Raw genomic sequence first — 15,211 nt, forward strand, 5'->3', positions numbered from 1 at the left:
ATTACATGGCCTGTAGAAAGACTATGAAATATATTCATGGGGCACAAGAAGCAAACAGCTAAACCAAATACGTCTTTTCAAATGAAACATCACTGATATGCCCCTTTTGTCCCAGTGGAATGTGCAAACGACAGAAATATAGGCAAACTCATTCAGCCTCCATTGTCAATCTCCACAAGGGATTTGCAAGAAGCAACAGATCTAGCTTTGTTAGGGCACACGTCTGTCCGTGTTAATAGGGTCATACGTTTTTTTTTTTTTCACGTCACTTGTGTAGATTCAAACGTGTGACAGGTTTACATAGATTCTTTGTCGTCAAGCTTTAACTGAAGCATTTCACCTGTGTTTTGATGGACGGCCTGCTTTGTGGTAGCCTCTCCCTGTAAGAGCCAGTTTGGAAAACAAACAGGGCCCCTCTCCTCCCCACCTCATAAAAACAAACTGGGACCCCACCCCAACCCCTACTCCAGAAGCAGGGTGCACCTCTCTTCTTAAATACAGTGCCTTTTCACCATAAGTGACAGTTGTCAGGAGAGGCTGTTGCCTCAGCTGTGTGGAGTCCAGCTGCAGCCAAAGCACTCTGTTGGACTACATTTACCTCCAAGTGTCTCCCAAGCTGACTTAGCACAACTGATTAAGGCATCTCTAAAATAATGACATTAACAGCTACTGTGGCTCTCTGGACTTGATGCTAGTTTGATGAGCAAAAAGGCCTCCATCTAAGAGCATGGTTTAGACGATTTCCTTGACATTATGTTTTACCACATTGGCCTCCATATTGCCCGCACATTGTTCCTACATGCGTCAGAGTGGCCTTCAGATCCCAGTAATAGTTAACTGCACCACGCCGGGATTTGTGTAATTATAGTCTCCGTCAATTAAGGCAGGGGTGTACTTTTGATATACTGGCTGTTTATTTTTTATTCAGTTCTCTTCATTCTACACCTGGAGAGTAGACATACACATACACATTGGTACTTTTATTATGATTGCTTTTTCTACCACGTTGTAATTTGCCACTCAGGATCCTAATCTGTCATTGCTATTCTTGTGTGTAACAGGACTGCTGTGTTTATGATATGGAAGAAAAGATCCTAGAAGTTGTAAGTATCCTGGATGTATCTTTTTCTGATTAAAATAGATTTACTCATTGGTTCATAAGAATAAGTGAATGTGCTAAACCAGTGTGTCAAACTCGAGGCCCGGGGGCTATATCTGTCCAGCCACATCACTTTATGTGGCCCACAAATTAACATAAATTGTGTCTATTTCAATTACTGTTGCTAATATCTGTATCAAAATTTCAAGTTGTCATCAGAAATGAATGTTGAGATATTGGATATTTTTGTTACGAAACCATTGTTACAGTAACTTGAACAATAGTTTAGCAAACCTGTCAACACTTCTGATTTCTAAACAGTTATCCATCAGTTTGTTGTTCATATACAATATGATGTGCCACATTTATATGATTTCAAAGTCATAGCGGATAATGTGGTCTGTGACAAAGATGTTTGATGCAGCTGCATCAAGTGCATAAAAAAATATCACTAAATGAATCTTCCAGGTCCCTTGTATAGTTGATACTTCAGTTCGTCATAGTTGTCTACACTACAGCAATGCGAACTCTCAAACACCATTAGGCCCATCTAATGAGGAAAATCTCGCCGACGATATCCATCGGGTTAATTTCAATGCTCTGAGTTTCACTTATACTTAAATGATCTGTGCGGTCTTTACATTCAACATGGACCTAACATTGGGGCATACATGGAGTCCGCAGCCACTTTCACGGTTGCTTCGTGATAAACCCGAGTTAGAGGCATGGGAGCGGAACAATTTTATGTATTGTTTGTGTGGTCGTTTTGCAGTCTCAGATTTTAAACAACATCTGCGATCAGACTGTGAGAACCACCTCTGACCCCCTGATGAGCCAGTCTGCCTGCTTGGAGGAAGTCCAGCTGACCAATATCGCACCGGGTGAAGGACTGGTAAGGAATGGATAATCTGACGCTTGTGTAGGTCTCCCTTTTTGAAACTAGTTATCCACAATATGAAGTGCACTGGTTTTGTGTTTTCTCCTAGGGAATGTATATTAAGTCGACATATGACGGGTTGCATGTCATTACTGGAACTACAGAACATGTAGGTAGAACACAGCAACTCACATTTCACTCTCACCCTTCTCTTCATCTTGATCTCACAGCTCCTCCTTCAGTTGTCAAAGAACATGCTTTTAAGAACTGTTAGGGAGATTCTAACAGCTCATGCTTACGAAAACTGATTGTTTCTGCATGTCCACAAACAGCCTGTACAAAAGTCACGTCTTTGTCAACAATTACACATTCAGGCAGTGACTAATGCACTAGTATCACTGTCATGGATGGATCGTTTTGCCTCCGGCCCTTATTGTGAATCACTATCTGAATCATCAACAAGAGTCCTTTGTTGTTGGTTTTCATACGATTTGTATGTTTGAATTGAATTTGATTGACATTATAGCTTCAATTAAAGGTAAGGAGATGATCTGTAGTAATATATTAGACAATATTTCTGAGCAGCAGGCAAATAAACCAGCCACATACTAACCCTCGTGTTTGTTCTTCAGTCTCCAGCTGACCTGACCAGGAAAATTCATGCTGGTGATGAAGTGATTCAGGTCAATCAACAGACAGTGGTGAGAATGTTTTTGACGTAGTTAAATGCATTAATATCACAGTAGTTAAACCAATAGCATTGTGAGCAAATGTTAATAAAAGTTTGTATTCATTTCCTTCAATCCAGGTGGGTTGGCAACTGAAAAACCTAGTGATCAAACTGAGGGAGGATCCCATAGGTGTGTTTCTCCTCTTAAAGAAGCGACCCACAGGAACAACAGGTTTTACCCCCGCCCCTCTCAAGAACATGCGCTGGAAGCCTCCTGTACCTCAGGTACGTACGCACTTCCTCCCTGTGCCTATCTAGTCATTATCTGTCAATTATAAGATTTTTACAGCCAAGAGTCCAAAGCTGCAAGCCCAGACATGTTTCTCTGAGGCTCTCTGAAGAGTTCAATGCTTGAGTTTTCCATCATAAATGGCATTGTCCCGTGATTCAGTGTGGTAGATAAAGCAGCCATGCCTGTGTGTAGGAGTCTCCTCAGATTGTATCTGGTTCATTTGAGTCAAATGGCCAGGATGTTACCATCAAAATAAGACAACATAACAGATACATGATCCATTCAGTGCTTTTCCATTATTAGTAGATGTGTTTGAGGAATTTTCTTCACTGATTTACTTTCCTAGTCCTGTTTTCCAGCACAAATGGGATACAGATCCTCCTTTAGATTTGACCTAAAAGCCGAATAGGACAAAGAAAAAGAGGAATTTCTCCCCTTGTCTCCATAAACAGATATTGCGGCTGAAGTATTTCTCACCATTTTTCTCATGTAATATATTTTCAAAGGTGCATTTTGACAGGAAATTTTCTACAGCTGTCGGGATCAACCCAAGTAATCTATACATAGAAAAAAGTAAACAAAATAGGATCAGAAATGAAGTTGTAACAATCTGAAATGATACAGGGAAACAGTATTGAACGCATGTAGAAAGGGATGTGCAAAAAGGCACAGAAATCCAAGACAACACCTACATTATATCATACCACAGCTACAATCTATCAATAAATGGCAATCCATACCCTTGTGGGATATATCGAAATATAAGGAAGATAAGGAATAAGGAATATCTGATGGTTCTGTCCAAATTGATGGCCTACAGGTACCTTCAATTTCCAAGGTTATTTGTTCTACGTTCTTTATATATATATATATATATATATATATAGTTGGGTTATTCCCAACATCTGGTGAAATTTTCATGTCAATAGTGACTTTGGAAATATAACTTTATTATTATATATTTAAAATGTTGACATGTTTAAAACTTATTTCAGCAGCTGTATCGAAGACATTAAAGCTGCTGTAAAAGTGAAATTCAAGCTGTGGCTTTGTCAGATCTAGCCACTTTTCTAATCTGTGTTTTGCAAAAGGGCTCTCATCGTAACGGTGATGACCTCTGCCAACATGCCCACAAAATCTTGTTTTAGAAAGTAGTCAGAGATATCAGTGGTAGCCATCTAAGACTCCGACAAGAAAAATAGAATCATATTCCTGTTTTAGGTGTAAATGAAAACTTTGCAGTACTGTATTGTATAATGATTTAGGAACATATTGTATTCATTTATTGAATATCACCCTGCGCGAGTCCTTGGCCGATTGTCAACAGATGGGGAGGGTACTTGCTCTGGAGGAAATTCTGTTTTCCAAATAGCAGTTTAAAGTGTATGCTCCTTGTGCACCACACGTCGATTGCGCAACTCTGGGTGTGCGTAGCAAATGCCTCTTCCCACACAATGCCATCCTGGGCGACTGCTCCAATCGCCCATATCAGAAATTGCTAACGCTCAAACTCTCAATCAAATACTGTTATATAAAGTCCATATTATTAATTGAAAGTGTCTTCTGTTCTCTATCATCAAAAACTTATCTCCTGTGCATCCCAAATCTAAACGGGGAACTAAAAGGTCATTTTTGGGGGCGAGATGAGGATCAGCTCTGAGCCCCTTCCTGTTTGCTGTGGTAATGGATAGGCTGACAGATGAGGTTAGACTAGATTCTCCTTGGACCATGATGTCCACAGATGATATTGTGATATGCAGTGAAAGCAGGGAGCAGGTGGAGGAACAATTAGAAAGATGAAAGCATGCACTGGAAAGGAGAGGAATGAAAATTAGCGGAAGTAAAACGGAATATATGTGCGTGAATGAGAGGGGTGGAGGTGGAAGTGTGAGGCTCCAGGGAGAAGAGATTGCAAGGGTGGACGACTTCAAATACTTGGTCAATAGTCCATCGCAATGATGAGTGTAGTAAGGAAGTGAAGAAACTGGTCCAAGCAAGTTGGACAGCTAGCAGAGGTGTCTGGTGTATTATGTGACAGAAGAGTCTCCGCTAGGATGAAGGGCAAAGTTTATAAAACAGTGGTGAGGCCAGCCATGATGTACGGATTAGAGACGGTGGCACTGAAGAGACGACAGGAAGCAGAACTGGAGGTGGCAGAAATGAAGATGTTGAGGTTCTCGCTAGGAGTGAGCAGGTTGGTTAGGATTGGAAATGAGCTCGTTAGAGGGACAGCCAAAGTTGGATGTTTTAGAGACCAGGTTCAAGAAAACAGACTTCGATCGTTTGGACATGTCCAGAGGTGAGAGAGTGAGTATATTGGTAGAAGGGTGCTGAGGATGGAGCTGCCAGGCAAAAGAGTGAGAGGAAGACCAAAGAAAAGGTTGATGGATGTTGTGAGGGAACACATGAGGACAGTGGGTGTAAGAGGAAAATGCACAAGATGAGCTTAGTTGGAAAAAGATTACACGCTTGGCGACCCCCAATGGGACAAGCCGAAAGAAGAAGATGAGAATAAGAACTGAGTATTGGGTTCAGTTTTACTTGAATGCGCAAAAGTATTTAGAATTTTTATTTTACCTTCATTTTTTTTGACTTAGTAATATAATAAAAAAATATTGATGACTGATCATTTGTGTATGTGAACTGTTTGGGCATTTTGTGACTAATTGTGCTGTCTTTCCCAGAGCAATTCCTCCTTGATCCGAGCCCATTCTCCATGCAGCTCAGCTAATGGATCAACAAAAAAGGAGAAACCAGCAATCCTCGATTTTTACATCCCACCTCCCCCTCAAATGCCGTACACTCCAAGGTGAGACTTCAAATTTTTCCATTATTATATTTAGGATATTTGATGCCATTTGGAACAGTAGCTCATTGTTGCCTCACTCCAAGATGGTTTAAGTTTCGGAAGGTGCTTCATATCTCACTTTAGGCCCTTTTTAGCGGGTGTTTTTTTGTTTTTTTTCTTGTTTGTTTTTGGGGTTTTTTTTGTTTTTTGTTTTTTTGGCACGTTTTCTCTAGCCCCTCCCCTTAATTCCCACAGTTCAAAGACATGTTAGATTATCTGAAGACTCTTGCTCGTTTTGTGTCAGTTTCTGTCAGTCACAATTGATCAGCTGACAGTTTCCCGCCTCTCACTACCCCACGTAAGTTTCCCTGTGACCCTAAAAAAGAGGAAGTGGATTAGAATTTGAATGAATGACGGATTCAAAAAGTTGAGGTCTTAACAGAATCGACAAGATACAGGTTTTTCATGAGCATCCTCCCCACTAATAAGTTGCTGCTGGCCTGACATTCACCTCCTACAGAAGATGCTACTGCTTTCTTCCAACCCACTCTTTTCCCACCAATCCTACAGCCTCCCTGATGCAATGACGCTTATCTTCCTCCTCCAGGAGATGACATGTTCCACACATTTAAATGACAGAAGGACCAAATTTTACATCACGTCTTTGACATATGCAAATCACATTTTCTTTTGTGCTGTTCAAAATAATCCTGCACTGGTTGTGCTTGTCCTTGCAGAGAGGGAAGAACGGACACCGTCTCTACCTTTAGTCAAAGGCCAAAAGGCTCCGAGTCACCCAACTCCTTCCTGGACCAGGAGAGTAGAAAACGCTGCACCATCACAGATTATGACAAACTAAGTGTCGGATGTCCAATTGAAGCCAATGTGATCCAACCCAGAATGAGGGAGCACAACCAATCTCGTGGTTTGTAGCTTTTCATGACTCACCTAACATAGTGATTCCCAAACAGTGCTGAGGTTGACTACTGTGCAATGATAGCTCATCAAGGGTGCTGTGGAAAATAATCCAAATTTCACTACTATTGTTTGAAAATTAGACTTCACATTGATCTGAAAGGTTTAATCGGTATCGGCCGCTAATTACCATGTAATGCTGATCACCTTTGTCATAATTCACTGATCACTAATTGCCTCCCCAAAAGACATTTACTACATGTCACCATCGAATACAGTATATTTGAATCAAAAGGCAAGTTCATTTTTAGCCTTATCGCTTGTCTTTTAATGTACTACTGTAGATATCTGACACCGAATACTAATTTATTTTTATAAAGAAAACATGATACGTAAGACAGGCAACACATGATGCGTGAATCACAGTACAAGACAAATTTGGTCTTTCACGATTGCACTATGTCAGACAACTGCATTTGAATCTTATATATCGATTCTACTGCATCCCGTCATGTATGATCACTGGGCTTTATCTTGTCCACTCAAATGTGACGAGATGCACTCCTTACACTGGTGATTACAACAAAAATGGAATGCTACACATGTTTTATAAGAACAAAATGGGTAAAAAAAAAAAAAAAATGTGGTGGTGGGCAGTGCTGCTTGGAACATGATTTTTAATTGGAGATTGCATGAGGTATGTTCAGATACTTTTATTACAATATGGCTCACAAGCAGACAACCAACCGCAAACAACCAACCTTTTTGTAGCATAGCAAGCTAGTGCTTCCACAAAGGGTCGTACTAGCGTTCTGTCAAATCATGCTCTAAAGTTTTGGTGTGTGTGAAGTCATTTGATTGCAATAATGTAATATAATTACAGTAAGTTAGCACCCATTGTCTGTAATGTTGGTTTGACCTGACTGATTGGAATACATGACCTGTCTAAAAGAAGTGATTGCCCACTTTTATGGAGCAAAGGCACATATTTTAAAATTGAAAAATCCCATGGCACACCAACAAACAAAAATCCCGCAAAAAGTGTGTACATGAATTACAGTAGTGTACGCGCTTCCTGCCATCTAATAGAAGACCATTCGTTTGTTCTGTCTGACTCACTGGCACAAAAAGATGAGCAATGATACATTATTGTAAAAATATTTTTGGGCGCCATTAAGTAAAACTTGATGACTTCCCACAGCACACTGGTTGGGAAACACTGGACTAAAAATTGGTTTTGAAGATACTCATTATACAGTACATAAGTATATACAGTAAATGAACAAGTCATGCAAGTCGAGTGAATCAGTGAAACAAATTCTGATCATGTAAAGGCTACTGAAAATGTTTAATTACAAATTCATATTTTGCCAGCAACACAACTTATAGTGACAGGAAGGCAATTAAATATTCTTCTATTAGATGCCAGAAGTTATAAAACCATATTCACCTGTTGCCATTCATGCAACAGAATAAGTCATAGGTTCCTGCGAGTACGTCAGCTTTGTGTTCAATTGAATATGGTCAGATGTGAGTAAATTGAGACAAGATCATTGTTTCAGTAGTCGTACTTTTTGTGACATTTTTGTTTAATGTACTTTGGTGTATTTCTCTGGTAAAATCTGGATGCTTTGTCTCGATAATGACTGGGGACACACTGCATGAATAGATAATATAGTAGTTCACAAAACGGTGGTATTCTCAATAAATAACTTGTTTTCTAGGTAAGCCCCGGCCACTCTCCATGCCTGTGGATACTTGTGTTGCAATTGTCGATCCCTTTGCTAAACCGTGGACGCAGAACAGGAAAGGTATTAACAGCATGATTATTCCAATATTTTAACTTACAAGAATGTTTTACTCTGACTCACGATGTTGCCTTTTTTTTCCCTACTTGCGTATTAAGCTGTCTTTCCGGTAAGCCACACAGTTCATTTTAGGATGATGCACCAGTTTTTTTTAATCCAAAGTTGTCACGTCGGGTACCGTGCATCTTGTGGTATAACGTTCCAGTTGTTAGTCTCGTTGTCTTCCTCTGCTTGAATAAATTAATTGGCAACGTACACTGTCACAGTGGTGTGACGCACCTCTACCCACCCCGCCCGCCTACATGATATACTGCAAGGGTGTCAAACTTACTTTTGTCACGGGCCAAATTGTAGTTACAGTACGATTTGGGGGCCGTTATGACTGAGAAATCATAAAAATCTTTAAGCGCCTCATCACGTTTACACATGAAATTTAAGTAGTAGTTTTGGAATCAGAAACCAAGGGAAGTGGATTATTCGAGTATTGTTGATTCATTTGTGATATGATGATTTGGAATTTTGGTCCAGAGTTTGACAAAAACCATGGAAATTGATACGTATGACTTGCCTTCACAGGCCACATCTGGCCCCCTGGGCCTTGAGTTTGAAACCTGTGGTTAACAGTATCAAACAAGACTATGGGGAGCAGAAATGAGCTGTGTTACTGAATATAAATGTAGCTTTTATTTATGCAATGACTATTTTCCAGAGAAGCGCAGCAAATGTCATGTGACTTGTGTCCTTGTGTCAAGGTGAGGACCTCCTCTACAGATACCTGAGCAATGAGAGGATCCCCACCATAGCTGAGGAAGTGGCGTCAGCGTCTCCTCCCACCTACATACCTAGTGGGGACCGCCGACTCGTCAGAGTGGACCACATCCGAGGCACCCGCTACTATTCAAACGCCGACCTTCACAACAGCGCCACCATCCCCTACCAGGAGGATGTCAAAAAAGCCCCCGTAGCTGCAGTCTCCAAGCGCACAACGCCCGAACGTTCATTACTGGTCAGTTGGATCACGAGACTTAAACTGTTGACTCACTGATGATCCGCTTCCTGTTTGGTGCTTCCCGTTCCTGTTTCCTTCCTTGGTGCCTTTGATTTTTTTGGGGGGAATTTGGGGGGTGGGCGGAAGCTTGTGGCTCTCTTGCACTCTTTTGCCAACTGTTTCCCTGGTGTTGCCTACTACTACCAACCACTACTCATCCACCAACCCTGCTTTTGTAGTACTCTACTGTACTTACTACATTACATCATCACCCCTTTAACAGACTACAACTAAATTTCATGTCAGCCTCAAGAGGATCAGTTCATTCAGGTTTGGACACTTTGCTGTCTATAAACTCCACTGTACATATTAAGTTATGTCTTTGCCTGGTATTACTTTGGTCATGTTCTTATTTTTGTTCTATTTCCATATATAAATTATAAAATAAAGCAAGGAACTCAAAGGATTTTGTTTTTGTTAATGCAACTGTGCATGTTTTTAGATTACTTTTGTGATTAGTTAGCATCTATATAATATTTCTCTGCCAATGGTTGCCTCTAGTAAGCTATGCATATGCTTAAAAAGTTTTATTGTCACTTAAGTTGACGTCGCTGCCTCAGTTGGTGAAAGGATATTTTCATTGCTGTCAGTAACAAATATTTGTTTGGTTTAGAAGCTACATACACACTACTGAGTGTATACCCTGATTCAGTTTACACTGCAATTACCCAACTCAAGGGGTCTATGCATGCAGATGGATAACTGTAATGAGTGGCTTTTTTAAAACCAGGGTGTTACTGTTTGAACCAGTTTTTTTTTTTTAAATCCACCTGCTAGATCATGCTATGGAAAGACAGCAGATCACGCCAGACAGTATTGTTTAAAAGTTCTGTACACCGAGGAAATTTCCGTTATTGCTTGATGTTCCCTTTTGTACGTTTTGCATAGCATTTTATTAAAAAGTGCAGCTTGTTTCAGTCTTCCATCGTGTTGTCATTATTTTAACATTGAGTGTGAAGTTACTGCCTCGAGTTTAACTGTGCTCTATTTTGGTTTCTTTTCATTTAGTTTATTCTAGACCCATTCATTTGACTTCTGGATCAGAGAATTTTAGGCTGATAATCGGTCAAGGGTCTATGAGGTCCTTATTGACTTTCCCGCTGCACGTAAATCCAGTACCAAACTGTAGAGCAGTCTGCCTTGCTAACCTTCGAACTATGCTCATGTTTTTAAAGCATGTGGTGCAACAGGTAGCAAACGTGAAGGTACCCTCTGTGTGTACGTGCGGTTGGGTGTGCCTCGGACGATGATGGCTATGAATGGACCTTCCTCTTTGATGAACTTTTCACCTCCAGCTGGTGAACCATATGCTCAAAGCTGGTTTATCATAAGGACCTCTTATGTCATCTTTTAAACATTGAAGGTGAGGGTAGGATAACACACCCTAGCAGCTTTTGCCCTTTTTCACTGATCAAAATTAACTCTCACCTTAGCTTGGGTTTCTGATGCATGCTTGTTAATCTTCTCAATTTCTCTTTTCTGTGTGGCTCTTGCCCAGGCTTCCATTGCTAGTGTATCCTGTGATCCTTAATAATTTGCACCTTCTGAAGGCCCGAGATTTGCCTGAATACCAGCTGCACTCTTTTTACCCCATTAAGTTTGCTAACCATGAACTCATGTCGCCTCACGTCACAAACATCTGCAAGAGAATTGCATGTTGGTTTACTGTAGGTTGACAATTAAGTGAAACTTGGAGGGATATACTGTATGGATAAAGAAAATACTTTGTTCATTTAAAAAGCATTTTAAATTTAATCCACTGCATAGAATATTCCATTGCAATTAAACTCAGGGGTGTCAAACTCATTTTCATATTTTTCCCCCCTCAGAGGGCCTTTGACTGTAAAACCATGAATTTGAATTCCCTTTTTACATACAAATTGATTAACTTTTTTATATCAGAAGACAAGGATAATATGTTGTCCAGCTATTGTTCCAATTACTGTAAAAAAAAAAAAAGTCTTTGGAAGTAAAAAAAAAAAAAAAATGCTTTGAAAATCTTTATTAAATGTGACCTTTTGGCATATTGATCGTAATGATGGAAGTTCACGCACACAATTTGCTTCTATTATTTCCATAAAATGATGTGGTAGGCTAAATCTGGCTTCCGCACCTTGAGTTTGACACCATTGATTAAAGTGAAAGCTAGACAAATTTATCTTGACTTAAACATACTGTAAAACATGAACTTCTTTATGTATCACAGGAACCCGACTGGCACTCTAGCAGGGACTTCCTCAACCGGTGAGTGTCTTTGCCCACTTTCTTTGACATGTTAATGTCGCGTTCAGCTCGTAGATAAGATGGCAAAATTAAGAGGCAGCCCAACCTCATTTTCCTTCATCAAACTGGGTGGGATCCTGAGGAACTGCAGTCCCAGTGGGTGGGCTGCTTTTACCGCACGAGTATTAGACAGACAGGTGGTGAGAGTTGCAGGGTGGCAACACTGCATGCTCAGGGGAGGTTTCATTTGAGGTGATTAAATCACAGCGGATGAAGTCAAAGGATTCCAAAATGAACGTGATTAAGAGGTATAAAGGAACATCAGACTCTTTAACTTAACGTTAAAATCAAAGTAAAAAGTAGAATTTCTCCATGACCTCCCACTGTTTAGTAGACTTCCTGATGTTATTTTGTCAAGGTCACTAATCTTGTAATGAGAGGGGGCCTGAATCACAGTCTCTTATAGTTCATCCCAAAGGTTTTTGATAGGTCAGCCTTTTGACTCCCAAACTCTTCCCAACATGCCTTTCTGGACCTTGTTTTCTGCACTGGGGCAGAGTAGAGTTGGGTCAGCAAAGGTTAGAAGCCTACAGTTGAGCAATGTTGTGCCAGAATTAAGATTTAAAAAAAAAAATCATCTATCCAATCCCCAATTGATTAAAGATTTAAATGAACAATTTGTGTCTCAGAACTATACCACACATTGATGTGTGGAAAAGAGCACTTTTGTATTTTTCTTCATCTGAAAGTCTTTGATCCACAGCAACAGAATGACAACATCTGAGGGTTGTTCTTTCCTCCATATTTCGTCATGCCTGACCCCCCACCCCCACCCCGTGCCTCCCCTGCTCTCATACGCAGAGCCCGATAAAGTGTGACTTCCCACATTAATGTCGTGATCGATGACTCCAGTCGCCCTCCCACCTCCATGCTTCTATTTTAGGTAGCAGGAACGTCTCAGTCGATTTGCCGCCTGCTCAATCGCAACACATGACTCATATTTTCAATAAATAAATGGATGCGGCACTAATCGGTTGACTTGTTACTGTTGGAGTGGGGTGACTTTTAGGAATACTGTACAAGGCCGAAGAACGTGATTGATGCACGAATGAATCAAGTGTCCTCACTATTTTGGTATGGCAATGTGCAAAAACAAATGCACTTTTCACATGACAGAGCGCTTAATATGATGCTGCAGTCCTTTTTTTTTCCTGTTGCCACCTGTCAAAATCATCTGCTTGGCTGAGGCCCATGAAGGACAAAAATCAGACAAACACATCTCGTTTGATTTTTTACCGTGTGAGCGTTTGTTTTGTTTTTTTGCCATCACTCTGAATCAGTCAAGCTTTCAAAAAAATTTGAATATGTTTGGAAGGAGGTGCATGCAAAAGTTAGCTTTTACCAATATAGTAATTTTCTATTTTGACTGCCAGTAGTATTCATCAACAATATTCCATGTTATTGTTTTTAAGTGCATAATATTGCAAAGCAGTAATCTGCTGTAGATGTAACAGCAACATAGTCTTGTTACTGAAGGAGACATCTGTTTAACAAAAAAAAAAAAAGATATGGGAAGAGGGAAAAGAAATAAGGACCCGAAAAAGAGGGAAATAGCCAACATTTTTGTCGCCTAAAATTGCAGGGTGAGGCCCCGTCCGGGATGCGCGGAGTACATCCAGCTTTGGGAACCCATGTTGCTGTGGCAGTTTGCCAAATGTATTATCACAACCACTGGCACCAACCTACTATATTCCAGCCATTAAACATTTTTCACAGAATTCGTCAAGAATCAGTCTGGCCATGTTGTGTACATGTAGTGCACTTCTTAATTGTGTTGGTGAGCCAAGCTTGTGAATTTTAGATTCTCCTCTTTCTCCTTGCAGGTATAATCAACCAAATATACGATCCTGGTCCTTCTCTCAAGCTGTAAGTATACTGCAAACACTGCAAAGTGCTGCATTTGCTTCTGCAGTAATTGTGGGTCATCGTCTGTGAAATTGAATTTTTTTGATTAGGCAGCAAGGTGGAGTAGTGGTTAGCATAGTCGAGATGTTCTGAGTTCAAATCTTGCTAGCTGCTAGTTTTTTTTCAATTAATTAATTATTTAATTTTTTTTTTTTTTTACTTTGGTGAGTATCTCACAAGTGTCACACAATCAGTTACTTCTTTGTGTGTAGCAACCATGAGTACTTCAGACCCAAAACTAAATGAAGCTCCTCTACTCACTTCAACATAGGCCCTTGGCCCAAAGATGTGACAAGATAGTGCCAATACATAATTTTTATATTGACACGGGTTTAGTCAGTGCGCATCAACAGCGAACAGTTGAAAATGGAACATTTTTTTCCATTTGACTGATGAATGAACTATTTTAGTTGGAGGCCATTGCAGTTATGATTTTCCCCAGAGGGCCTTTACACTATTTCCAATAAATGACACCTCTTCACATTATTATAAATATCGGTACACAACTGCTTCTACAATTGTGTTGTCAACACAAATAAAGTGAAATTGTGGTATGAAAATATCTAAGATCTATTGTTTAATTTATATTAGGCTCTTTAAAAGTGAAGAAAAATCGCAATTCTGGTACAAATTTGTTTAGCAAGAAACATAAAGTAGGCACACTTAATTTGCTTTAGTGGACTAGATAAAATGATAGTGAGTCAGTGCTAGCCCCCATCTCTTTAGTTTGACACCTGTGACATAGAGAACCACATTATACTGTATATTGAAAAAAAATCCCTAGATAGTTATGGGGGAGTAGAGGGGGGGGGGGAGTAGGGAACTCATTTTGTCACCAGCCGCACTGGAGTTATGGTTTCCTTCAGGGGGCTGTTATGACTGTAAAACCATATAACTGTATAACCGCCTCTAAGAAAAATGGACTGACTACTTTTGAAATAAATAGTCAAAGAAACTATTAAATGTTTGATTTACGATGAAACTATTAAATGACTATTCAATTAATTTTAAAAAGTAGTTTAAGAACAAAAAAATGCTTAGAATCTCAGCATTATTAAAAGACATTTTGCAATTTTGGAACTGATGAGGTAGATGAACATGTTTTGGTTAGACTGGCCACACAACATGGTGTGGGAGGCCACATCTGCCCCCAGGGCCACAACTTTGACACCTGTGGAGTACACACGTGTGAATTGCGTTTTGGTAGAACGAAATCATGTGAATACAAACACTTGAAATACTCGTATCTTCCATTTGAACAAACAAAATTGTGTCCGTGAGTCGTTTGCTGCGGCGTTTGTGGCCATACGAATGATCATGTGACGCAAGACCTATCGTGGCCGCCGTAGAAGCTCTTTGGAGGGGGCAAAGTGAGCAGCCTGGGTTGTGACATCATTAGCAGGACTGCACTGCACCCCCCCCCCCCTCTCCCCACCATTTCCACATTCTCTTGCTCCAGAAGAATAGCCTTTTTGTTAGGCCCTTCTCTCTCACACACACTGGGTTTTGGGTCAGGAAGGGTGAGG

General features: G+C 40.2%; 1 protein-coding gene across 2 annotated transcripts in view; it reads left to right on the forward strand.

Moving 5' to 3' along the window:
• LOC133512884 (connector enhancer of kinase suppressor of ras 3-like) overlaps positions 1 to 15,211 on the forward strand; it is a 56,353-nt gene that overhangs the window by 28,340 nt on the left and 12,802 nt on the right. For both annotated transcript variants that reach the window (XM_061842933.1, XM_061842932.1), the window contains exons 5-15: positions 1,062 to 1,103; positions 1,872 to 1,991; positions 2,086 to 2,145; positions 2,609 to 2,677; positions 2,785 to 2,931; positions 5,623 to 5,747; positions 6,464 to 6,651; positions 8,366 to 8,452; positions 9,202 to 9,455; positions 11,704 to 11,741; positions 13,604 to 13,646. In XM_061842933.1, the coding sequence (XP_061698917.1) occupies positions 1,062 to 1,103; positions 1,872 to 1,991; positions 2,086 to 2,145; positions 2,609 to 2,677; positions 2,785 to 2,931; positions 5,623 to 5,747; positions 6,464 to 6,651; positions 8,366 to 8,452; positions 9,202 to 9,455; positions 11,704 to 11,741; positions 13,604 to 13,646 (1,173 nt within the window). The remainder of the gene's footprint in view (positions 1 to 1,061; positions 1,104 to 1,871; positions 1,992 to 2,085; positions 2,146 to 2,608; positions 2,678 to 2,784; positions 2,932 to 5,622; positions 5,748 to 6,463; positions 6,652 to 8,365; positions 8,453 to 9,201; positions 9,456 to 11,703; positions 11,742 to 13,603; positions 13,647 to 15,211) is intronic.

The sequence above is a fragment of the Syngnathoides biaculeatus genome, chromosome 15, assembly GCF_019802595.1.
Source record: "Syngnathoides biaculeatus isolate LvHL_M chromosome 15, ASM1980259v1, whole genome shotgun sequence".
NCBI classification, from domain to species: domain Eukaryota; kingdom Metazoa; phylum Chordata; class Actinopteri; order Syngnathiformes; family Syngnathidae; genus Syngnathoides; species Syngnathoides biaculeatus.